This window comes from Pleurodeles waltl, chromosome 6 (assembly GCF_031143425.1).
Source record: "Pleurodeles waltl isolate 20211129_DDA chromosome 6, aPleWal1.hap1.20221129, whole genome shotgun sequence".
In the NCBI taxonomy this organism is placed as follows: Eukaryota; Metazoa; Chordata; class Amphibia; order Caudata; family Salamandridae; genus Pleurodeles; species Pleurodeles waltl.
This window is the reverse complement of record NC_090445.1, coordinates 99569132-99595994: the sequence shown is the minus strand read 5'-3', so window position 1 is coordinate 99595994 and position 26863 is coordinate 99569132. Positions and strand designations below refer to the sequence as shown.

General features: G+C 49.1%; 1 protein-coding gene across 1 annotated transcript; it reads right to left on the bottom strand.

Moving 5' to 3' along the window:
* Positions 1-12529: 12529 nt before the first annotated feature.
* On the bottom strand, positions 12530-15624 carry LOC138301495 (telethonin-like). Its single transcript, XM_069242008.1, has 2 exons — positions 15476-15624; positions 12530-13075 (listed from the first exon to the last, which is right to left on the bottom strand). The coding sequence occupies exons 1-2, from the start codon at positions 15622-15624 to the stop codon at positions 12661-12663; spliced, it is 564 nt and encodes a 187-aa protein (XP_069098109.1). The 3' UTR covers positions 12530-12660.
* Between the last annotated feature and the right edge of the window lie 11239 nt (positions 15625-26863).

Below are 26863 nucleotides of genomic sequence, written 5' to 3'. Positions count from 1 at the left end.
CACAGGACCTCAAATAGTCACCCATAGCTCTTTGGAAGCTCCATTGCATGCTGCACCATCAGCGTGGGATCTTGAAACTCTCTGTAACCAGGACCTAAGGTATATTCATCAGGGGGGCTAACTTGGTTGCTGTTTGCAGCCCGTACTCCTTCATGGTTGGGATGAACTTGTAACTTTGTCCTGGTACGGGTCAACAAGATAACCACAGTTGGTGCTTTTTGTTTTTAGGCACTTTTTTCACTTTAATATTTAACATTTCAGATCTCTGGTTCTACTGATTGGATTTTTGCCATTCATTACCTCTAAGTTAAGCCTGACTGTTTTTGTGCCAGGCTACCAGAGGGTTAAGCCCAGGTTTATTTGGGGGTTGCTTATGTTTAATCCTGGCAAGAATTCTAGTTGCAGCTTGAATAGGGTTTCACTCCCTCAATCAGTAACCTAATTTCCTACATGTTCTTATTTTGCAACATCAAAATGGTAGAGAGACAGAAGCCTCACATCATGCATTTGTCCTGAAGAAATTCAGTGACTGGACTGGTGCACCCAGTGGCCTAATTTTTACTAAGACTTTTCCTCAGAGAGTTAAATTACAGCATTGCAGCCAAAGAGTTTTGGCAATCAAGAGATTGGGTGAAGAATGGGAGACAAATCTGAGAGCTATATACCACACACATAAATTTACAGTGTTTACAGTCTGGGACATTGACTTCTAGACAGTTGAGATGTACTTTGTTCTTTTCTGACAATGTCTTTGTGATTATCCAGCAATAAATCAATAAAAAAAGTTATCCGATGATTAACATGATGGTCATAAAAGTACAAACAATGATATATTAAAAACACTAAAAATACATTAAGAATTCTTTGTTACATAAATTAATCACACATGAAGTTGCAACATCTCACTGTACATTCAAGTAATGTTTCTACAACAAAACAAACTCTGTGGTCACTAAGGGCCTGATTTATATTTTGGTCGGCAGCCCCTTTCCCTAACAGAGCGACAGAGTAAATTACTCAATCGCCATGACAGAGGTGCCACAATCCAAATTTAGAAATTTCCAGCTGTCACATCAGTTCCTATCAATGCACTGCAGGTTTGACAGATGTCTCCATCAACATGATGGCAATGTTTTTTATTTTCTGAAGAAAATGCCTTAGCTGGAATATCTTTTCAAAAATACAAAAAAGCAATGCTTCCCTCACCATAGGAGTTTTTCCCGTGGTGAGAAGGGCACTTTGCAAAGGTTTTACCTGGTGGTGATGGGCATTCAAAATCGCATGTCCGCCCATCTAAATTAGGTGGACAGATATACAGCCAAAACTCAGATGGCTTTTACTCTATCAGACCATCAGAGAGGGTTGACAATAGTGGAGATGGAGTAGTCTCCACCGTTGTCAAAACTATGGTCTGCTTTATTCTAAATCGGAAGGGCAAACCATAATATGTCAGTGGAGTGAACGCCATCGTAACGGTGAGGGAGTTCCCTCTCTGCCAACATTTAAGTCAGTCTCTAAGTCACAGTAAAAAGTGAACAGCTGGTACACTCTTTCTAAAGTTTCTTTGTTTTCAGAGTGGTAATAAAAATCTGTTAATTTACAATTCATAAAACTCACAGAAAAATAAAAAGTACAACAACGTCTTTTGAAACATCATGATATTGGTGAAGGGGTTACTCTGTCACAACGGTGACAGATATCCCATCCGCCGAAATCTAAATATCATTATATCCAATGGGATTTAGATTTCAGCAGATGGGATATCGTCATTGTTGTGACAGAGTAACCTCTCCGCCAATATCTAAATCAGTCCCTTGCTTGCTTAGTCCTGCATGCTTTCTCTTTCTATCAGTCTCAAATCTAAAAAGGTTCTCTTAACCTCCTTACATACAGAGCTGGGATTGTCAAAGAGTTCATTTTTCTCTATTGAGATGCAAGACTACTTAACATAGGACAGCCATGGTATTGTGCCAGTAAGTACATTGTAAGCAATCGTTAATGGTGTCACAGTTGGAAGTGGCATGGTCATTAGACCAGAAAGAGGTCCAAAGCAATAAAGGGGCCACCTTAATTAGATCCTCAAGATATGGTAGACCCAGCTCCTTGTGGCACATATATTTGGAACTATTGGGGGAGGTAGAGAGAAGTCATTGCAGAAACGATTCTCTTCAGTTTGTAAAAATGTAACCTTGGTGCACCCCCATATTCCAGTCCCAAAGCTGGTGATGAGGAGATAATGGGTATTATAGATGTTAAGAAAATGTTCTATCTGTTTACTCTCTAATGATGGAATCGGATTAAATAAGACCCCAACTGACTGTGATAACTTATGTCCCCCTAGGGAAGTATTGATGTGCCAACTTTGGCTGGCATCAAAAGTTACACTTAGATAATGGAAGTTGGTAACCTTTTTAACTTACATTAATTGAGATGGTATGCATATTAAGATTTTTTTCTCCCTAAAAGCCATTGTCTAGGACTAGGTACAGTGGATGTCTAAGTGGAGATTAGCCATAAAGATGTCAAATGCAGCCACCAAACTACCTAAACTAATCAAGTATGTTCCAGCAAGAGTGCTTCGTCCACATGTAATAGAGCAGAAATATCAGATAGTTAATTGGGGTGGGTGACTATTCACCTCAAAGACTAATGTCCTGAATTTCACCCCTTGAGAGCTGTGGCACAAAGTAGACAGGCTTAACTTAGGGCAATATGTAAAGTATTTATGCAGTACCAAAACAGTAAAGTCAAAATACAACACAATAAGGATTCCAAACCAAATTAGAAAAATGGAATAAACTTTAATCGACAAAACGACAGACACAACAATGAAAAAAATCCAATAAGAGGATATGAATTTTTTACGTTTTAAGTGGGAATAATGCTAAAAACCAGAAAGTGCCAAACTATTTGCAATGGTTACACCAGCCAGGTTCTTCCTGGTCAAAGATTATACTTTCTGAAGTAGTCCTCTTAGTAACAATCCACTACAGGAGTACACTTCTAAAGCCCTCCATTACCTCGGGGGAGGCACTGAAAGACTCACATGGTGTAAGGCGGAGGGCAAATAGCAGGGTCTAGTCCAGATCTAGTTGCCTCTGGTCAACTGGGTAGCTGCAGGAAAAGGTCTCCTGTAGCTTGTTATGTCCCTGTAGCTTTAGCAGATAGTTAGCTTTATGACCTTGGAGTCCACGTCTTTGTCCTAGGTAGAAGAGCCAGAGAGAGAGATTAGATCTAGTTGTTTCAGGGCTCTTCTCCATCCGCAGACAGCAGGTTCAGTTCTGTTTTGATCTTCCTCGGGTCCATGTGTGTTCTGAAGTATTGCCTGGAGATGTCACATTTATGCCTAATATGAGGTAGTGAGTGGTAATGAAACCTGGACATGACCTAACTAATGGTGTCAAAGTTCATGGAGCCAATCCTACCCATGTTGGGCACTTTCAAGATGGTCTTCATTAAATGTGGGCTCTGAGGTCTAAGGGTGTATTTGTGGAGGATACAGTGGTTATCCTAGTCTCCTCCCAGATCTAACACCATGGTCCAGTTTGAAACAGCACGGTACCCCCAATAAATCATTAGACATCGGTCTGTAGGACAAAGCATGGTTTTCCAGCAGCCAGATAATGGATACAAAAGAACTGTTTTGGCATCCTGTTTCCACACTTTGAAGTGTCAAGCAGCATTTCATATTCAAGCATAAGCACAGAAGAAACAGCACTAGCGCATCAATGGGGGGGGGGGGGGACACAGGGACTTCGGGCAAAAGGCTTATACAGCATTTTGATTGGACAGACTGGAATACTGGTTGGGGTTCTATGATCAGCCTGAGGAAGCAGGGATATTGAGGGAGGTTTTCAGACAGGCATTTTGATTGGGTTATGAGTACCCATGGGTGAGGAGGTGGGTAGATAATCTGTGCTTTGCAAATGAACAAAAAAAGGCAGTACAAAAGAAACTCAATAAATAAATTGCGGAGAGGACAATGGCAGACCCCTTTCAGGATTGGCCAATGAAGAACTTGATTGTTTCCCCTGCTGGTGTGGTATTCAAAAAAGAGCGGGCAGTTTTGATTAATTCAGCATTTGTCATGGCCCGAAGAGGGGACGGTGAATGACTTCATCCTGGAGGAAATGTTTACAGTGTCTTATTCCTCAGTGGATGTGACCACGCCTTTGGTGGTGGCAGTGGGGCAAGGAGCACTGATGGCAAAGTGTGACATGAACTCAGCTTTTCAACTGCTTCTGGTGCATCCTGATGATTTTCAGCTTTTGGGCATGGAATTTGATGGTAAATGGTATGTGGACAAGGCCCTACCAATTGGATGCTCTATATCTTGTGCGATCTTTGAGTGTTTCAGTTCCTTTCTGAAATAGCTCTTTACATGGTAAATGGCACATAGTCTGGTGACCCATTATCTTGATGACTTTCTGTTTGTGGGGGCACCCGGATCAGCAGACTGCCGGCAGCCATTGGTAAGATTCCACGAGCTCACGAGTGACTTGGGGGTTCTGCTTGCCACAGAGGAAACAGTGGGCCAAAGCACGGAGTTGTCTTTCTTGGGGATTGAACTGGATGCTGAAAAAATGGAGGCGAGGTTGCTTCAGGACAAATAGGAGGCCATGCAAATATTGTTGGTAAACATGTTGGCCAAAGAGAAGGTAAAGGTGAGAGAGGTGCGGGTACTGTTGGGTCACCTCAATTGTGGCTGTAGGGTGGTCAGGGCAGGGAGGATATTCTGTCGGAGACTAGGCCTGGCTCTTGCAGGGAGTAAACTACCACACCATCACATCCACGTATCTGCTGTGGTCAAAGAGGACCTCAGGATGTTGAAGAGTTTTCGTTAACTCTTCTAAATGGTATTCCACTGTCCTGGCCGGATGATTTAGTATGGGATTTGCCATTTTTTTCTGATGCGGCTGGAGTTATGGGTTCCTTTTCTGACAAGGTTGTTGTTGTGGGGAGGAATGGCTGGAGCATTGGAAGGTAGATGGAAGAAGCGTTGCGTTCCTTGATCTCTTCCCTTTGGTACTGGCAATTGCCCTGTGCGTAGTACAGTTGGTGCACCGAAGAGTGCTGTTCTGGGTTAACAATATGGCTGAAGTACAGGTAGTGAACAAACAGTCGGCAAGAGATGCGCAGGTTTTAAAGCCGTTGCCTGCGACATGGCATCTCTTTCAAAGTGCAGCATATTCCGGGGTGGAAAATGACATCACGGATAATCTCTCTCATTTTCAGTGGGAGAGATTCCATGGGCTGGTCAAGGAACCAGACAGATGCAGATGCCCATTCCAGTGGAGCTGTGGTCAGTATGCAACAAGGCATGGTACAACTGGTTTTAGGCTCCCTAGCTGAATCAACTAGAAGGGCTTATAGTCAGATTTGGCTGGAGGTCTTGGCATCAGGGGCGCAGTGCAGGCCATCACAGTGACGTAGGACAGAGGTTGTGGTGCAGTTTATACTGGATTTGATGGAGAAAGGGCACTTGCAAGTTACAGTAGCGGGAAGCTGGCAGGCATTGGTTTGTATGTGCAAATTGTTGTGGGGATATGCCCTGACAGCCGTTTTTTAATTTGAAGGAGGTAGTGGCGCGGGCACTGAATATCAGGACATAAGCTGGAAGTCCTGGAGTGGGGGAGGGGCAGAAAAAGTCAGCCTTTTTCTGGGTGGCGGTGTTCTGGAAAATGTTCTAGGAGGTTACAGAAGTTGCAGTGGCATTGCCATTGGGTAACACGGGGAAATGGAGGGTAGGCAAGAAGTTCAAGGTTAAGATGTTTTGTTGCCTAGAGTTAATACTTGCAGTCTTAGGATGGAGGGGTAAGTTAAAGTTGGAAAGGTTGAAATGAGTTTCAAATACAATGAAATACTGATGGGGTGGGTTATTGTGAGAGAAACATTAGGGGAGGGGTGGGGCATTGGTTAGTTAACTGGTTGTTAGTGAGGTAGTAGTTTTGTAAGGCAGTTTGCCCAGGAATTAGTTGTTATTGTGCATCTGTCTCAGTAAAGCAGCCTTTTCCACACTCACTGACAAGATAGTCAGTGGTTTTTGTCTGCTCCCCTATTTCTCAATGTATTTCAGGTAAGAGACACACTGTGTGTTCTTGTGACCTTCGGCGAGATCATCAGTAAGGCTAAGGAAAGACAGCTCACAACACTGTGGCCATCAAGGTCATGCATGCAATGGAAAATCATTTTCCAGTACACATTCTTACATCCCAAAAGGATCTACTGTTTTCAGCTTGAAGAAATATCTCTCTGCAACCCCAAAAACTCAGACTTTGAAGCCCAAAGGACTCAAGTCATTCACTACAGGACTAGCTATCCAGGTTTAAGGACCCACTCTCTCCAGCCCCAAAGGACTTGGGGGCATACTTATGAAAAGTGGCACTTACCCTAGTGCAGTGCCACTTTTCTTTTGCCCCTTAGCGCCCCCCCTAACACCACCATGTGTGTGCCGTATTTAATATACCGCGTACCATGGCAGTAGTTAGGGAACTTGTGCCATAATTTTTTATTCTAGTTTGGCGCTTTGCAGGATTAGCGTAAAAAAATTGCGCAAAGGGTTGCAAAGGGTTACAAAGTGGCACAATGCATGCATTGCACCACTTTGTAAATCTGGTGCGGCATTTTTGCCCATGACCCTAATGTGTTGTTAGAATGGAGTTAGGCCCTCTTAAATCTGGGACTTAGGCGGTCATTACAACCCTGGCGGTCCAAGACCGCCAGGGCTGTTTTGACGGAAGCACCGGCAACAGGCTGGCGGTGCTTTCAAGCTCATTACGACCGCGGCTGTTGCGCCGCAGTCGCATCGCCGGCGGTTTCCCGCCACATTTGCCCCGGCGGTGATAATCTGCCAGGGCAGTGCTTCCCAGGGGATTACGAGTCCCCGACCGCCAGCCTTTTCCTGGCGGTTTGAACCGCCAGGAAAAGGCTGGCAGTACGGGGAGTCACGGGCCCCTGGGCATGGCATGGGCAGTGCAGGGGCCCCCTGCAGACAGTGAAAAGCGCTACTGGTGCAACTGCACCCGTCGCACGGCCGCAACACCTCCGGCTCCATTTGGAGCTGGCGCCTGTGTTGCGGCCGAGATCCCCGCTGGGCCGGCGGGCGGAAACCAGGTTTCCGCCCGCCGGCCCAGCGGGGATCTCAAAATGACCGCAGCGGGAGTGCGGCCACATTGGCGGCCGCCCAGCGGTCAGATCTTGGCGGGCGGCTTCATAATGAGGGCCTTAGTCTGTGCTGCTTCAAGAACTCTCTCTGTGCGACCCAAAGGACACACTTTCTCCAGACCAAATGACTCACTTCCATCTGCCGTAAGCATTCACTCTTCACCCTTAAAGACTCACTTTCAGACTTCAAAGGTACACTTTTCAGCCCCAAGTACTAAGGCCCTCATAATGAACTCAGTGGGAAAACCCGACGAGTTCGGCACTGGTGGTCAACAAAAGACTGCCAGCGCACAGAAGACCCCGCCAGCCACATATTGTTCATTCAGATGGGCGGGCGGGCGGCAACAGTCTTTCCGCCAGCCGGCCCAGCTGAGTGCAGGGCCTGTACATTGACGCCGGCTCCAAATGGAGCCAGCGGTAATGTAGCAGTGCAGTGGGTGCAGCAGCACCCATCACGCATATCACTGACTGTAAATCGGGCAGTGACATGAGCGACGGGGCTGTCCACGGGGCCCCTGCACTACCCATGCCAAGAGCATGGGCAGTGCAGGGGCCCCCAGCCGGGCCCCGAGGCACCCTTTCTGCCAGCTTTTCCCTGGCGGGGTAAACCACCAGGGAAAGGCTGGTGGAACCAGGTACATTATCTGGCGGGCAGCGCTGCTTGCAGCACTGCCCTGTCGGATATGTAACTCCGCCATCGCCAGGCTGCCTGGCGGTGGAAGCCTGGCAGTGGCAGAGTTACACCAGTGGCGGTTCTGCCACGAATGTTTTGTGGCGGTCTGGGTCGCCATGCCAGTGGCGGCCCAGACCGTCCATGTTCATAATGAGGGCCTAAGTCTCTTCATGCCCATAAAAACTAATTTCCTTCAGCCTAAAAGGACTAAGGGGGTCATTCTGACCCTGGCGGTCCATGACCGCCTTGGCGGAGGGCGGCGGAAGCACCGCCAACAGGCTGGCGGTGCTTCCTGGGCGATTCTGACCGCGGCGGTAAACCCGCGGTCAGAAAAGGGGAGCCGGCGGTTTCCCGCTGGCCCAGGGAATCCGCCATGGTGGCGCCATGGTGATTCCGACCGCCTTCCCGCCAGCCTGTTTCTGGCGGTGTCCACCGCCAGAACCAGGATGGTGGGAACGGGTGCCGTGGGGCCCCTGGGGGCCCCTGCACTGCCCATGCCACTGGCATGGGCAGTGCAGGGGCCCCCTAACAGGGCCCCACAAAGATTTTCACTGTCTGCTTTGCAGACAGTGAAAATCGCGACGGGTGCCACTGCACCCGTCGCACCCCTGCAACTCCGCCGGCTCCATTCCGAGCCGGCTTCATTGTTGAAGGGGCTTTCCCGCTGGGCCGGCTGGCGGTCTTCTGGCGGTCGCCCGCCGGCCCAGCGGGAAAGCTGGAATGGCCGCTGCGGTCTTTTGACCGCGGAGCGGTCTTTCGGCGGGAACCGCTTGGCGGGCGGCGACCGCCGACCGCCGCGGTCAGAATGACCGCCTAAGTCTTGCAGGCCCCAATGACTTGCCTTCTCCAGCCTCAAAGATTCACTCTCTTCAACCCTGACGACCCACTCTCTCCCTCCAGCTCCGCTGCTCCAAGTGCTCAGTTTATCAAGACCCACAGACTCATTCTCTCGAGCACAAAAGACTTAGGGGCATATTTATACTCTGTTTGCGCCGAATGTGCGTCAAAAATTTTGACGCACAATCGGCGCAAACCCTGCCCCATATTTATACTTTGACGTCCGACTCCGCGGGTGTCAAAATTCCACCATGTGCGTCATTTTTTGAAGGGGCAACCAGCCTTGCGTTAATTATATGCAAGGTAGGCGTTCCCTTCCAAAAAATGACTTTAAGGCCTGTGCCCCATATTTATACTCTGACGTCATTTTGACGCACAGGAGGGGTGGGCCTTAAAAAACGACACACAGCCTGATGGGCGCCGTTTTTTAACGCCTGGGTCAGGGCAGGCGTTAAGGGACCTGTGGGCTCGGAAGGAGCCAAGAGGTGCCCTCCCCTGCCCCCAGGGACACCCCCTGCCACCCTTGCCTACCCCAGGAGGACACCCAAGGATGGAGGGACCCATCCCAGGGAAGTAAAGGTAAGTTCGGGTAAGTATTTTTTTCAGATTTTTTTTGTGGCATAGGGGGGCCTGATTTGGGCCCCCCTACATGCCACTATGCCCAACGACCATGCCCAGGGGACATAAGTCCCCTGGGCATGGCCATTGGGCAAGGGGGCATGACTCCTGTCTTTGCTAAGACAGGAGTCATGTCAATGGAGGTTGGGCGTCAAAAAAAATGGCGCAAATCCGGTTTGAGGCCTGAATTTTGCCTCAGACCTGACTTGCCCCATTTTTTGACGCACAACCCCCATTTTCCCATACGCCGGCGCTGCCTGGTGTGAGTCATTTTTTTTGACGCACACCAGTCCGCAGCGCCGGCTAACGTCATTCCATAAATAAGGCGCCTGCATGGTGCGTTGGAATGACGTTAGCCGGCGGTAACATTTTTGACGCACAACTGCGTTGGTGCAGTTGTGCGTCAAAAAGTATAAATATGGCCCTTACTCTCTCTAGCCCAAGAGACCCACTCTCTCCAGCCCCAAGGAATCACTCTTATCAGCCTCAAGGACTCACTCTATTCAGACAAAAGGACTCAATCCCATCCCCCACAAGGACTCACTATCAAGCCTTAAAGACTCACTCTCTAGCCTCAAGGACGCACACTCCAGCCCCAAAGACTGACTCTCTTCAGTCCCAAGGACTCACTCTTTTCCAGTCCAAAATACTCACTCTCTCCAACCTCAGTAGTTCACAATTTTTTATGGTTTCTGCTCTTACGCTTTGTCCTAAAATCTCTTGACAGGGGTTTTCTCATCTCACCTCTGCCTCCCATGTCTCTTCTCCTGACCCCCTCCCCCAAACTACTTCCCCAGTCCTTAATTATCGTCATCCCCTGCCTCTGTCTTTACAAACTTGCCTCTAAAGCCGAGTCTGAGTACAAAGAGATAGAATTTATTTAATCTTTCATTTTACAAATGACCGAGACCTCATCCCTACAGATGCTGGACAGCAGAGACTTTATACATCCATGCAGCCCAGCCCTGTCTGCAGAGGGCTGTAGACAATTAAAAGCATAACCAAAATATACCATCTCCATACAGTTTAAACCAATAACAAGTATGTACAGACCACCACATATACAGATTTGAATAAAGCATCTTTTAAAACAAAAGCATGAGTCTAAGAGCTAAACACACATTTCAGAACAGGCAAATGCAACAAATGAGCTTCCAGTTTCGTGTAAAGTGCTGACAACTCCCAGTTTCCAGAGCTTCATATCCCACCAACTCTGCCTCAAGGAGGGTCTGGGACTTTTTTAGACAAGGAATGCCAAGACAGCAACTCCCACAGCTTGAGTTTTATTACGGTACAAGATGATGGATACAATTCTGATAGTCTACATTAGTGGGGTACCACAGGTTGGGCACAGTTCTGTTATTCTACATTAGTGGGGTACATTTTGGGTACAATACAGACATCCGATTGCTGTGGGGTAACATATTGGGCAAATATCTTTAATTCTTCATCGTTAACGGTGAAATGCCGGTTCAGATAAACAGTAATTTTAATTACTTCTTGCCCTTCAGTTCTTGCCAAAATAAGAGAAAGTACATAATAATGGGAGAGCAAATTATTGAGTATTGTTCTGTTGCGTTTATTACATCTATTTTGGGGTTGGAAACGCTGATTTTTAGAACCAACATAACGGTGTTGGTGTCAGTAATTGATCTGTTTTTCGTTATTGGGCGAATTCTAAGATATAACTCAGGGTAGGGCAGGCTGTTGTTGAGATTCAACACTTCAAAGAATTTGGACATTTGAGACCCCGTGGGTAACCGATGCACAGCGATGAGGTCTGAGGTGCTGCGCGATAAGCTCAGTAAGAGATGAGTAAAGACAACACTTAGCAATCAGAGGCCCAGTGCCAGAACAACCTGCGCGTGCACTTCCACATCTGGAAAACATTGTTTACTCTGGCACCTCCCTCCAGCCCACTGTCCTACCGTGGTAGAGTACAGAATCCGCCACCCCATCTATGGCCCTGAATAGTTGGGTTCCACCGAATCTCGACCACAGTTCTATATATCATCCCACCCAGTTTTCCCATGTCCCTCACATGTCAGTTTATCCCACCCACCATCCGGACCTTTGTGGACCTTTCTCCTACGCCTAGTATTTTTTATTCCACATTTCTTCTATTTTGTTTACCTTTTATGCACAGGCCCTTTCAATCTCTACAAAAGGCCATTAATCTGCCTCCTCACTTTTGGTTATGCTGCAGGTTATCTGCTTTAACTTTACTCCAGATTTCACTGCGATTCCATTTTGCACTAATTTGCTCTACTGTGCTATAGCACCTGTCTTAACTATGTTCTATGCTTCCAGCCTCCTCCAGGTATCTCTAGTTTTCTCACTTCTGATTGGTCTGTCTTCCTTAGCAATGACTCACTTTCTGACAAGGTGTAATACTTTCACGTATCCCCAGGTGGCACTGTCTTCTCCTCTTCTGACTGGTCTACTCTCCGGTGCGATGCACCTCTTCTGTTTATTTTTAATACACCCACCTGCTACCCCTGTAATACTCTATCCTTCCATGGCTCTCTCCATCTTGTAGTCTTCCCTCAGCTTCGACCCCTTCCATCTCAGGCAGCACTTTCCTTACTCCGTCTTCAGCTACCTGGTGGGCGGCTCCTCCTACCATCTGTTGTTGCTGTAAGTTCCTTCCTGCTCTTCCTCAGGCTTGGACATTCCTCTTCTCTTTGTTGCTTCCTTTCATATCTCTTTATTCTCATTAATGTAATTGTTTGCACCTTCCTTGTCCTCCGCTCTCTTTCACTCACTTGTATATTCTCTTATTTGCTTTTCTGGACATTCCTTCAGTCACTTCTATTTTTTACTGACCAGGGAATTTTGCCATGATTCCCTTTTTATCAGCTTAATCTGTTTCCTTGATTGATTGATTGGTTGTTAACACTGTGAAGCTCCATGGACAAAATATTTTTTAATAAAACACAGCAGTAAAAAACTAACAAATGTGACCAGGAGGGCGTGGAGCCTAGCTAAAGCTCATCAATGTCTTTACAATACAAGCCTTGGGAAACCTTCCTGGTTTGAGTTGGCTTCCTTGATCCGACCCTCTCAGTTGAGTTTTGTGAACCCTGCAGTTTCTCATCCCCCAGTTTGGCCTGACGCAGTACAGAATGCAGGATTTTAGGTTTACGCAGATGTGGGTGGTTGCATCTTCAGGAAGAGCCAGAAGAATAGCTGTAAAAGGAAGAAAACATGTTGAAAGAAAGGGTAGGATGGATGAAGGCGGTTTGCACAGGATCCTTCAGATGTTTTCACCCTTTATGGCCTAGCAGAGAAGAGTCTAGACAGGGACTGTGGGGAGGTGGGCACCTTTTCAATGTCCATTTGTGCCAGCTGCCTGCCCAGCCTGTCCCTTAGCCTCGTCTGGCTTCCTGGGACAAGGTTCTTGAGAGGGAACGTGGTAGGGGCACTTTTCCAAACTCCATGAGAGGCATATGCATGACCGGGGGAAGATCCTTGGTGATTTTAGAGATCATCTTCTTGTCCTGGCACAGACCATCACCCGGGTGACTCAAGGCCCTTTCAAACTCCATCATGCTGCGCAGCTCCTGAGGGGTTGGCACCCTTTCAGTCTTGCCACTCAGGTCCACAGGCTTGAAGATCGGCAAGGGCAGGGCCCGCTGGTCGGGTATGTGGTACTCAGTCTGCACCTCACCGAGACGACCAAGCTTCATGATGTTCCAGGGAGACCTCTGCACCAGGAACTGGACCTCGCGACACTTGGTGTAGGTCTCCTTCCGATGGTCATCAGCTTCTCTCATACAACAGCTGAGGGAAGAGAGCAAAAGTGTCAGAGACCCTTAATAACTGAATCTCTATGTGCACCAAGAGCGGGAAACGTGCCACATACCAAGAATAGCCCAATATTAAAACCAACAGTCGAGTACCTCCTGCAAGAGATCTGATACCTAGGTGCACCCAAGGATGCTGCATGTAATAGATGAGATTAGATATTGTTGGGTTGCAGGGGTATGTTTTTTTCAGTAAAGGAGAGGTTGCGATCTTTGAAATGAGCTCTCGACAATTAGCGTGCGTTCGCCTTTGTGTATGTGTATGCAGATATAAATACACGCACTCTTGAAAATCATATTTTAACATTTTCTGCTAATATGTAGGTTACTGCATTTCTTCAAACGCTTCTCTGCAGTGAAAGGTACTTGGACATATTAAGGGGTGAGCTAAGATGTGGTCTCTGGTGTTTTTTTATGTTGCCACCTGGCATGGAGTGGCATCAACAGCTGTGGTGATGGGGCCAAAGGGGAGGTCAGGACGAATGGTACCAGGGCATGGGCCCCTTTCTGCCTCCTTGCCCCCACAGAGATGCCAGTGGAAATTAACGGACTTTCTTGAGATCTGGGAACACAGCCAGGTGGGTAGGGAGAGGGGAAGGGAGGACATCCTCTCTCTGGACATCAGTCATAATCACTCAAACACTCACTTTCAGTCTTCTGAAGCCACATTCATTCAGTGTCACTCATGAAGTACCTCAGTGACTCAACCAGACGAACCGCAGAGCTGCACTAACTCACGCTGACCGGTCCCAGAGCTGCACTCATCGTGACCATGGCAAACCCACAAGACCACTCACACTTACACTCACTTACACTCCAGCCAGCCAGTCACTCACTCCTCTACCCGTCCTCCAGCACCACTTACTAATCCTGCTGACCATGGAGATGAAGTCACTCACTCTGTGATCTTTACACTCACTCGCTCTTACTCACACTGGCCATCTAAGTTCCTAAACCTATCCCTGCCCATCCCAGAAACAAGTACTCACATGCCCACATGCCTGCTGTCTGACTCCATAACCCAATAATTCAGATCCAATCATCACTCACTCAGACATTCACTTCTCTCACTTCCCACGAACATCCCACAGGCATTCAACACTCACCCTCACGTGTTCAGTCCGCCCATCGCCAGGACAACACCCAGACCCATTATGCATCACCATCACTTGTTCTCACTTCTCTCTCACTCACCCTCGCCTGTCCTTAGACCTGAACTCAGGCATCTGCACGCACTCATCTAGCCCAGCCCTTGGGCACATGCTCACTCCCACTCACTCACTCCTCCTGGCCTTCAGCCTGATCCAGCTCCCTCATTATTTGTCCATATTATATTGTCTATCCCTAGGATCTGCAGTCACTCACCCGCACGTCCAGTCCTCGTCTGTGCAACACTGCTCATCCCCGCTCACTCATTCACTCATTCCCTTCATGGACCTGCTCTCATTCAACGTTCTGGACCCAGTCTATCCACCTCTCTATCTCACAAACACATCCAGCTTTACACCTAAACTCATCCACACTTCTGAACTCGAATTTGATCTCCTCTAACTCCCTCTCATTCACCCTGTCACCTGTCCTGCCTATCTCCCAGGGCGCTAATCACTTACCCATTCGCTTCCTCTGCCTGTCTCAAAAGGCACTCACCACCACCCCTCCCCTTATTTAGACAAAAACTAACTTTCTAGTACTTCCTCAGCCACCTTTCATATCCCCTCGATCACACTCTGGCGGTCATTCTGACCGCGGCGGGCGGCGGTCGCCGCCCGCCATGCGGTCACCGCCAAATGGCCGCTCTGCGGTCAGGAGACCGCGGATGCCATTCTGGCTTTCCCGCTGGGCCGGCGGGCGACCGCCAAAAGGCCGCCTGCCGGCCCAGCGGGAAAGCCCCTGCAACATAGAAGCCGACTCCGAATGGAGCCGGCGGTGTTGCAGGGGTGCGACGGGTGCAGTAGCACCCGTCGCGATTTTCACTGTCTGCAAAGCAGACAGTGAAAATCTTCATGGGGCCCTGTTAGGGAGCCCCTGCACTGCCAGTGGCATGGGCAGTGCAGGGGCCCCCAGGGGCCCCACGACACCCGTTCCCGCCATCCTGGTTCTGGCGGTGTAAACCGCCAGAAACAGGCTGGCGGGAAGGGGGTCGGAATCCCCATGGCGGCGCTGCAAGCAGCGCCGCCATGGAGGATTCCCTGGGCCAGGGGAAAACCAGCGGGAAACCGCTGGTTCCCCTTTTCTGACCGCGGCTTTACCGCTGCGGTCAGAATGGCCCTGGAAGCACCGCCAGCCTGTTGGCGGTGCTTCCGTTGCCCTCCACCCTGGCGGTCATAGACCGCCAGGGTTGGAATGAGGGCCTCTAGCTCTTTCGTCACTCACTCACCTCTTCTCATCTCTGCTGGACAGACTGAGGTCCCTCCACTCCGCCGTGTAGCACTCCCTCTGGGCCGTGTTCTCTTCCTGCACCTGGCAGCTCAGCTCTGCTGCACTCAGCGTCCCTGCACCCTGCAGGACCACAGTGCGCCCCGACATCGCTGTAGAGTCTGTCTGTCTGTCTGTTCTTCTGCTCCTGGTATCTGACTTGTCTCAGTTTCTATTATTTTTCTCGCCGCCGGTCTCTTTGCTTACGTCTATGTCTCACTGCAGTCAGTCTGTCGGTTTCTGTGTCCTGATGTCCCGTATGTCTCTCTCAGTTTGTCTGCTTGGAGCACTCTTCAGCTGTGACCGGCCCTCTCTGTCTCTGCCCTCCCCGTCTCTTATACAGGCGGCCGCTGCTATTCCAGGCCTGTAATGTGCTACATCTGACACCCATGTGCTGGGAAGCCCAGAGACATGACAGGCAGTGACTGCAACTATCTCACTCACTGAGTCACCTAGCCCCCTGCTGACGTCACAGAGGCATTCAGACATAACACACTCCTTACTGACACAATCCTTATACCAGCACCACCACCACCAACATTACTTCCCACACTCCAGCCACCACACAAATTGTAGACATTTGCAATAACAGTGCCAAATATGGGCCCTGGAGAGAAACCTACAAAAACAAAAAGCAATTGTTGGGAAAGCCAATAGATATCGCCTTTGGTACCTATTGGCTTTGCCAATGGTTTTTAGTTATGCTTAGCATGGTTAGAGAAAACAAATAAAACAAGCATTTGCAATGCAATAGGTCTCGCATTTTCTCGAGTTATACCTATTGGCATTGTACATTCATACCTGGACCTTTCTTGCTACATTAATTGGTCTACACTGCCGTATAAATTCGTCTTTTTCTACAATATAATTCCAGTGGCCCAGCATTTAACTAAAGCACTTCCATTTCCCTTCTTCGTCTGTCTTAAAACATAAAGAATTATCATATAAACCTCTATCAGAAATAAACCTTTGGCATTAGAGTGTAATGCTCAAAACACCATAACAAAATATAATTTGGGACGGATTGGAGGGTGATAGGAAAGAGGGAGTCAGGAGTAAAGATGAAGAAGACAAGTGGCATAGTAACGGTGTCATGGGCCCGGGAGTAAGAAAGGAAAATGGTTGACTGCAATTTCGGTAGGAAAATACAACAGAAATTAGAGTTTAGTGAGATCCGTAGGTCTCTGGGCCCCAGTGCCACTGCACCTGTTGCTCCATTGATAACTAGGCCTCAGGAGAGAAAGTGGATGGGGCAGAAAAAGAGAAGCGAAAGGAATACAACAGACAAAAGGAAGAAAGAGAAGGGATCGCAACAAAATAAAAGAAGGGAAAGAAAGAACGAGAAAATGAAAACACAATTAAGAGAAGAAATAGAGCAAATGTGTGAGACAAAAAAAAGGTAAGGGAGCTAGCAAACGAAAGATAAAGAAGAAGAAATAATGAAAGAAGTGTGAAAAGAAAGAGAAAAATGAACATTAGAGAAAAAAAGAGAGATGGTGAGAGAAACAAGCAGCAAAAGAACCAGGACATGTACGTACTGACACATTTTCCACAGACAGAGAATGGGAAAACCACTTTGACACTTCGGGTCCCAACAAGTAACTTGTGGCTTCCACATACAGACTGGAAAAAGAGGGATTTATAGTAAAATGTGAACTGACAGATAAAGATAAGAAAAACGCCAGAGAAAGGAAGGAAGAGTGATCTAAAAAAAGGTGAAAGGATGCATACTGAGTCAAAGGAAGGAGTAAATAAAAAAAAACAAAGAAAGAATGAAGGGAAGAGAAAAAAAAAGTGAAAGAATGAACGCCTGATGAAGAAAAAAGAGAGGAATGAAGCAAGGAAAGAAATACCCAGGTTTTTGCGAGTTTGAAAGAGGAGGTAGCAAGAGGAAGAGGGAAATAAAAAAAGGGAGAGGAGTAGAAATAAACAGTTGAAAGAAAGAACGAAACTGTTAACATGTGGATTTTAAGAGCTGGAACGAGAAAAGTGAGGGAGAAAGATAACATTGAGAGTAAACAGAGTAAAGGAAAGAACAGAGTCCTCAAACAGAAGTCAGAGTGTGGAACAGCAGGGAGTACTGCAGAACAGCAGGATGTGCATTAGCAGAGTTGTATGTGAACCCCAGTACATCAATAGTGGGGGGCTTCAAATCAGGATTGGGGGTATAGACAGAGCCGTGTCCCGGCCCAGTGCTGGAATAACCGAAATGCAGCGGGTGAAGAATGAGAAACATAGCGCCGTGAAATTCCTGATATTGGGATAATGGGGTGCTGCAGGTGAAAGTTGAGGTGCACTGACAGAGTTGTATGTGGGCTGCAGTAATGGAATAGTAACAGGCACACAAGGTCAGAAGTGAGGTATGTTAATGGAGCTATGTGTGGAACCTAGTATTGGTATGTCAGTGTTGTTGAGTGTTAGCCTGGATGTTCCATGATGAAGCTGAGAGTGGGATCCAGTATGGGAGTGGGATTGCCTCTAAACCACATAAGCGAGGAGTCCTAAAGGGCATGTTTGTGAGCCTTAATACTGAGAAGAAATGTGCACTGAATCTTAGAACTGATGGATTCTGGTGGCGCTGTGGTGGTTCCCATCAACAGTGGCGTTGGATGTTAGAATTGAGGTGCACTGGCTGAGCTGTGTTTTGCTCTTTCCAGTCCAGTATTGTCTTGGCAGAGGGGCTGAATATTAGAATTGAGCTGCTGTAATGGAACTGTATGTGAGCGGGGTCCCAAAACAGGAAAGGAAGTGACCTCACTGGGGTAGAACTGAGGTGCACTGACGGAGCTGCGCCCAAAGCCCCAGTACTGAAGCAGCAGAGTGTACTGACTGCAAGAGCGGAGGTGCTCTGGGAGACAGCGTGTGTGGGGTTCCTGGCACTGGCACGGCTGAGGGCTTGGGGTGTGTGAACTGAGGTGCACTGATAGAGCTGCGCCCGAGGTCCCAGTACTGGAGCAGCAGAGTGAACTGACTGCAAGATGTGAGGTGCTCTGGCAGACAGTTTGTGTGGGGTCCCTGGCACTGGCATGGCTGAGGGCTTGGGGTGTGTGAACTGAGGTGCACTGATGGAGCTGCGCCCGAGGTACCAGTATTGGAGCAGCAGAATGAACTGATTGCAAGAACTGAGGTACTCTGGCAGTCAGCGTGTGTGGGGTGCCTGACACTGGCAGGGCTGAGGGCTTGGAGTGTGTGAACTGTGGAGCACTGATGGAGCTACACCCAAGGTCCCAGTACTGAAGCAGCAGAGTGTACTGACTGCAAGAACTGAGGTGCTCTGGCAGACAGCATGTGTGGGGTGCCTGACACTGGCACGGCTGAGGGCTTGGAGTGTGTGAACTGCGGTGCACTGATTGAGCTGCGCCTGAGGTCCCAGTACTGGAGCAGCAGAGTGTACTGACTGCAAGAACTGAGGTGCTCTGGCAGACAGCATGTGTGGGGTTCCTGGCACTGGCACAGCTGAGGGGTTGGAGTGTGTGAACTGAGGTGCTCTGATGGAGCTGCGCCTGAGTTCCCAGTACTGGAGCAGCAGAGTGTACTGACTGCAGGAACTGAGGTGCTCTCGCAGACAGCATGTGTGGGGTTCCTGGCACGGCTGAGAGCTTGGAGTGTGTGAACTGATGTACACTGATGGAGCTGCAAGTGGGATCCCAGTATGGAGCAGAAGTGGGAACTGTCTCTAAGGACTGCAGAGCCCTGGAAGAGATGGCTGCCTAGGCTATAAGCAATTACAAGCAATCCTCAGCCTTTGCTCTCAGAACACAGGCAGGCACACTTGGTAAAGAAAATCTAAGCCAAGGAAGGCCAGGAACCAGGCAGCTGAGAGAGGGTGCAGAGAGCCCACTAAGACCAAATGTGCCTAAGATGACAGCCTGATTTATAGCCTTGTTTACAGCTAAGCTCAGAGGAAGAATGCTCTGCAAATGAAAAGGGAAGCCTCTCTTGACAGGAGCAGGAAAAAAAGTAAAAAAGATAAACAGGACAAAGCATAATTATACAGTAATTAGTCCCTGCTCCCACACAGAAGAAGGAGGGACAAAGAGGCGGGACTGACCACTAGCAAGCAAGGATTTTTAAATGGCACTGAAACTAACAAATGAAATAACTGTAAGCCCACAGAAGAAGTATACTTAAAGTATACAAGAGGTTGTACGCTTACCCTCAACCTAAAAAGACGTGCTCCTACAAAATGACACAGGCACTATTTGTTAGCTAAATACATCTTGGGGACATTCAGAAAATTGTCCTAGGAATGCATTCTGCCTGTTACTTGAAATTGGCTTTGTGGTTTGTAACTCACTTTTTCTTGTTTTCCATTTGCTGGCTTTATTTGTTCTAGGCCATCCAGCTTGAGTTCAGCCCTACCCTTGCCAAAACAATATTTACAGTATCCTTCTGAATCCTCCCTTTCTTTAAACAGGCCTGTAAATCTTGATCTTATCTGGTCACATCTGCTGTGCATTCAAAGACCAAGGTCAAGTGCCAGACTCTGGCCCTCATTCTGACCCTGGCGGATACAATCCGCCAGGGCCAAGGGGCGCGGGAGCACCGCCGACAGGCCGGCGGTGCCCCTAAGGGCATTCTGACCGCGGCGCTAACGCCGCGGTCAGACAGGGAAAACTGGCGGTCTCCCGCCAGATTCCCGCTGCCCTGGGGAATCCTCCATGGCGGCGCAGCATGCTGCGCCGCCATGGGGATTCCGACCCCCTTCCCGCCGGCCTGGCTCTGGCGGTTCTTACCGCCAGAACCTGGCCGGCGGGAACGGGCGTCTTGGGGCCCCTGGGGGCCCCTGCAGTGCCCATGCCCATGGCATGGGCACTGCAGGGGCCCCCTAACAGGGCCCAACTAGGCTTTTCAGTGTCTGCGATGCAGACACTGAAAAGCGCGACGGGTGCTGCTGCACCCATCGCACGCCTTCCACTCCGCCGGCTCGATTCCGAGCCGGCTTCCTTGTGGAAGGCGCTTTCCCGCTGGGCCGGCGGGCGATCTGAATCAGATCGCCCGCCGGCCCAGCGGGAAAGTCAGAATACCCCTCGCGGTCTATTGACCGCGGGGCGGTATTCAGGCGGCTTCCGACGGGCGGGCGGCAACCGCCGCCCGCCTAGGTCGGAATGACCACCTCTGTCTTCTGAGGGCACTTGTTTACTTTTCTTTCTGACTTTAAAGTGACAGGATTTATCTGACAGTGTTGCTGGATACTGGGGGTGCAAAAGAGTTTTTTTCTAGCACACAACATCTTGTTCTTATCTTGTCACATTTGCTGTGCACTAAAAGACCAATGTTAAATAAGAGCTGCAGTCTTCAGAGGGTGCTTGTTTACTTTTCTTTCTCTGACTTCAAAGTGGGTGGATTTATGTGACAATCTTGCTTGACAATGGAGGTACGAAAGAGATTTTTTTTAGCACACGACAACATATAAATGAACTGTGTATTTCAGAATATATCAGAATGATTAATGCACAAATAAAGCACATTTTTTGTTATTTCTGAAGTGTGTTGGAAAAAATACTTTAATATGACCAAAACAAATAAATTAAATAAAGTGATGCAACTTCAACACATTTTCATCTACGCACTGTATAGTTTAATTAGTAAAACTGCATGCCTGTGTAAATTTAATGGTCAATGGAAAATGTGTTGTCTGTAATGGTAGTGTGCTATCACACCATGGATACCCCACTCTGCACCACTCCACTCTACTCTGCACCATTCCACACCACTGCAATGTTGTTGGAGGTGGCACGTTCTAATTGGCTGAGGAAAGGCCCTAGCCAGGCAGAACCTGCCACTCTAATCAGGAGTGGGTGATTACACTCACTGTAAAACCTGCGCTCACCCGTGGGAGCTTGGCACAGAGCAGTCAAGCTTATCACAGAGGCAATGCGTAAAGCAATAGCACAGCACTTCCCCACCACAACCACGCTGAGCGCCACAAATGAGACTTCACACACCATGTAAGTATATAAAATGTGTATTCAACACACACATTGTCAACACGGCATGAGTATCAGGCACATTAGGGCATAAATCACTTTTCACAATAGAAGTCACAATAGTAGGCCCAACTGTGAGAAAGCATTTCCCTCCCCACACCCTCATGTGGTGCCAAACGCTGTCAGCACAAGACCCACCCTGGTGTTTACCAACTTCAATGTAACACATAAATTCAGGGTGCACCCTGGTTCCCAATGTTAGCTGCAATCAGTGCATACAAGGCTTGTAATACTTCCACTTAGCACTGCGGCCAAGGCCACACCAGTAAATTGTAATGGCAACTTCAGGAATTCACTGGCAGAAGAACGTGACCAGCAACACCTTGGTGCTGCCCTCGCATTCACCCGCACATAAACTCTACACTGCAGTGCAGTGCCACGGGTATCAGTTGGCTCGTGCACACACACACGTACACACTTGCTCCTGGCACCCTATTGCAGTCCCCTGATATCCTGCTAGTGGATGCCATTGTGCCTGCAGACACCCTTGATCCTAAACCGCCCTCTACCCACCAACCAGCTTCAGCTGTCCTGCCCCACCAATTGAGTCAACCTTCCCCTGGATTCTAGGTGGCTCACGGCCAAAGTCACCATTCGCAGGATCACGGGGACAAAGTGGGGGGAGGAAAGACAACAGCTGATCCTGCAACAATTAGCAAGGAAATGTGGGCTCCCAGTAGGAGGTTCAACACACAGGGGGAGGGTCACTGGGGCCCGCGCTAGTCACCGCTGAGCCCAACCCAGCCAGACAATCCAATGTTACTAGATAGTTACCAATCCCAGCACCTCCAGAACAGAGGTGCACCGTCAGGGTGTGTTCACTTGAGTGGCCCTTGACAACTCTGGTTGCACACGCAGAGTGCCTGGTGCACGAAGACTTGAGTTGCACCAGATGGATACGATCCCACGTGGAAAGTGCTCAGTACTGTACCTCGACAAAAAAGAGGCACAACGTCAGGGGTCCAATGACCTCGGTCACCCCCGACCATACGATCACTCCCAAGACAATTCCCTATGCGGTACCTCTTCAGAAAGAGGCATTAGTCAGGTGCGTGATGACTTGAACCGCACCCAACAATCCCGGACTCTCCCACAGAGAACGTAAATCCTGCACCCCGCTGGAACAAGGCGCAACATCCAGCGCTCAATGACCTTTAAGCTGGTCTAGACAATCTGGTCACACAAGGAACTTAATTTCTCTTTTTCCCTGGGATGAGGCACATCTGGTATGCAATGACTTTCATCACACCAGTCTCCCCGGTCCCACACTTCAACGCAAATTCAGTCATGCCATACAAGGCAGAGTATAACACAACTCTGGTGGCACCCCTACCTCCGATAGTCGCCACCTATGATCAGGGAACGGTATGCAATGCACGTGCAACCGAGGATCACACAAGAGAAATGCGACCCACTTGACAACAGCGGGCCACATGGGGTCCCACACCAGGTGATCCTGTTCACACCACAAGATGTTTCGGTGTGCAGTAGTCCCCACAATGAAAGGTCACTCATCTGAAGTGCGAGCACTACTTGGCAAGCTCTGCACCAGGCAATTCCGGTCTCCAGGCAAAATGCTTAGTCCACGTTCACGCCGCTGCTGCCAGGTAGAGCCCAGCATACGATGTAGGCGCAGAAGAGGGCAATGCTCTTCAGATGATACCGGCAGATGATGTAAGTCCCTCCCAGGAGGTCTTTGATGTCCCTGAGACATCGGAAGAGAACAGGGGGCAGGCCCAATCTGCCCTTGGAAAGCACACTTCGGCTTATGACACAGCAGCAGGCAGTTGGCTCAGGCCAGCGACAATACAGGAAGGGTGCGTGAATCCCTTCCTCGGACAGTTATCCTCCTTGGCACAACAGACTCCTCTGCCCATGTGCACCACACAGTCCAGCAGTACCGGTCCTATGTTGCCGTAGATGCATCTCTTCCTGCTGATGGGTAGTACCCCTAGTTATACTAAAATGTGCCTTTGAAGTTTCGGGTGGTTCAAAGGGTTTTCCTTTAAACTACAGATGTCTCCCCTAAATTTTGACCCTGTCCGCCCCAAGGCCATGGAATGTAGATCTTATCTTTAGTGGGGCTCTGAGAGGCCCAGTGTGCAACCTCTCCATTTAATCAGTCTTGATGCCCAAGTTTTATAGCTGTCACTTGGGGAATGCACAGATGTGGTCTTCCCCCGCAACCAGTGGAATGAAGCTGAATTTACAGACACATGAAGCATTTTAGAACCTAGAAAAGCCCACTTCCTATAAGTGGCATGTCTAGGGCATTAATAACAAAGCCATCTTTACCATCGGGGGATTTGTCATTCTGAATCCAATGATACTAAACATCATGAGGCAGCTCCCCTGCAATCAACTATTGCAGGCGGCCAGACCTAATAAGACTCTTTCTCCCATGTTACCTTATGGGCAGAGCAGCTGTCATGGGCAGTGTGAAAATGCACGGGTATTCGTCAATCCCGGGGCACATGTGCCCTGGCACACACACATCTACAGAGGCAGGCTCGACACTTAGGTTAAAAGCCACCACAAGGGGAAAGTGCACCTATGCTGGCCTGCGCTATGAGGCTCAGCACCTATATTGGAATACCCATGTGCAAGTGTGCACACCCTGGCAAGTGATGCCAGATCCAGTATCTATATAGGAAACCATCTGTGTGCCAGTATGCACACATGGGCTAGTGATGCCAGTCTCCATTTAAACATAGCAACACCTGTGTGCAAGTATGCACTCACTGGCAAGTTGTGCCAGACTCACTATGGGTATGATGCCCTGGTGCAGGTAGGCAAGACCCCAAGACTGCCCTAGGCAACAGGTTCATCCTGGTTTTGGGGACCAAGCCACCCGGTACCCGGAAGCTATCCCTCTGAGGACAGTGACCGCGAGTGGGTTTCCCCAAGGAGGTGGTATCTGACGTGGGTACCAACTTTATGTCCATGTACATAAAAGCCATGTGGAAGGAATGTGGAGTGAACTACAAATTCACCACCCCTTACCACCACCAAAGTAATGGCTTGGTTGAGAGATTCAACTGAACCCTGAAAGGCATGATTGGGGGTCTATCAGACTCCATGAGGCGTAAGTGGGACGTCCTATTACCATGCATTCTCTTTGCCTACCGGGAAGTACCACAAAAGGGGGTTGGCTTTAGCCCCTTTAAACTGTTGTATGGGCACCCGGTCAGAGGACCTCTGAGTCTGGTGAAAGAGGGCTGGGAGCAAGCTCCTAGGAAGCCACCCCAGGATGTATTTAGTTACATGCTGGCCTTCCGAAACCAGACCGCCCGCGTCAGGAAGCTCGCACAAGAGAACCTTGAGGCAAGCCAAGAGGACATGAAACGCTGGTACGACCAGAATACCACTCTGGTTGAGTTTCAGCCTGGCCAAAAAGTGTGGGTCATGGCCCCCGTAGAGCCTTGTGCTCTACAAGAGAGGTGGTCAGAGCAATTTGAGGTGAAGGAGTGCAAAAGTGACGTCACCTACTTGGTGGACTTGCAGACTCCTAGGAACCCTTTGAGGGTTCTACATGTGAACCGCCTCAAACCTCACTTTGAGAGGTCCGAGTTAAACATGCTTCTGGCTACAGATGTTGGGACAGAAGAGGAGAGTGAACCTCTCCCTGACCTCCTGTCTAGCAAGGAGCAGGATGGGTGAGTAGAAGGTGTGGTCCTCTCCCCTTCTCTGACTCTAGAACAGCAGAGTGAGTGTTGCCAGTTACTGGAACACTTTGCCACTCTGTTCTCACTCACTTCAGGGGTCATCCATCTATGCATGCATGATGTGGACACTGGGGACAGCCTGCCTGTGAAAAACAAGGTTTACAGGTTGGCTGACAGAGTGAAGGCCAGCATCAAGGAGGAGGTTTCCAAGATGTTGGCTCTAGGGGTGATTGAGCCCTCCAGCAGCCCTTGGTCCAGTTCAGTGGTTCTGGTACCCAAGCCTGCTGCACCTGGTGCCACACCAGAACTTCGGTTCTGTGTGGACTAACGGGGGCTCAATACCGTCACCAAAACAGACGCCCACCCTATCCCCAGAGCTGATGAGCTCATAGATCGGTTGGGGGCAGCCAAGTTCCTCAGCACATTTGATTTAACGTCTTAACTGAAGGGGCGAAGGAGAGGTCAGCTTTCTCAACACCAGAGAGGCACTTCAAGTTCCGTGTCATGCCCTTCGGGTTGAAGAATGCCCCTGCCACCTTCCAGAGGTTGGTAAATCAGGTCCTGGCAGGGCTTGAAACCTTCAGTGCCGCTTACCTTGACGACATTGCTGTTTTCAGCTCCAGTTGGGAGGACCACCTGCACCACCTCTGGGATGTTTTGAAGGCACTGCAAGCCGCAGGCCTCACTATCAAGGCCAGTAAGTGCCAGATAGGGCAGGGGTCAGTGTTGTACTTAGGGCACCAGGTAGGGAGGGGCCGGTTGGCACCCCACAACCCAAAATTGATGCCATTCTGGCTTGGGCACACCCCAAGACCCAGACAGAGGTGAGAGCCTTCTTAGGCCTCACCGGATACTACAGGAGGTTTGTCAAAGGATAGGGCACCATTGTTGCCCCCTTGACAGAGCTGACTTCTAAGAAGCAGCCTAGACAGGTGATCTAAACTGAGGCATGCCAGACTGCTTTTGACACCCTGAAGGAAGCCATGTGCATGGCGCCCGTGCGACTGGCCCCTGACTTCTCCAAGGAGTTTGTGGTACAGACAGATGCTTCTGAGCATGGTGTGGGAGCAGTACTTTCACAGCTAAACGAAGAGGGCCTAGACCAGCCTGTAGTCTTCCTTAGCAGGAGACTACTCCCCAGGGAACAGAGGTGGAGTGCAATTGAAAGGGAAGCTTTTGCTGTGGTCTGGGCAGTGAAGAAGCTAAGACCCTACTTGTTTGGGTCTCACTTCCGGATTCAGACCGACCACAGGCCCCTTAGATGGTTAATGCAGATGAGGGGTGAGAACCCAAAACTGTTGAGGTGGTCCATTTCCCCTACAGGGGATGGACTTTACGGTGGAACACCGCCCTGGCACAGAACACGCCAACGCTGATGGTCTGTCCAGGTTCTTCCGCCTTAGTGAGGAGGACTCCCCAGGGGTTGGGTAGTTCCCCCTACTCTCAGCTGGAGGGGACATGTGTTAGACCTGGCAACTTTTTGGCGTCTCTCCCCTGTTTTTTGCCTTCTGACCTCCTGGTTTTGGACTCTGTTTTTGCTGGTTTATTGTCTCTGCGCACCTTACCACTCTAATTAGTGATACAGTGCAAGTGCTCCCCATATAAATTGTACTGTGGATTGGTTTATCCATAATTGGCATATTTGATTTACTAGTAAGTCCCCAGTAAGGTGCACTAGAGGTGCCAGGGCCTGTA

Excerpts from the sequence above, each read along its gene's own strand:
- LOC138301495 (XM_069242008.1), bottom strand. The coding sequence starts at position 15,624 with ATGTCGGGGCGCACTGTGGTCCTGCAGGGTGCAGGGACGCTGAGTGCA. Across the intron at positions 13,076-15,475 it reads TCCAGCAGAGATGAGAAGAG|CTGTTGTATGAGAGAAGCTG; the intron begins GTGAGTGAGTGA and ends CTCTTCCCTCAG.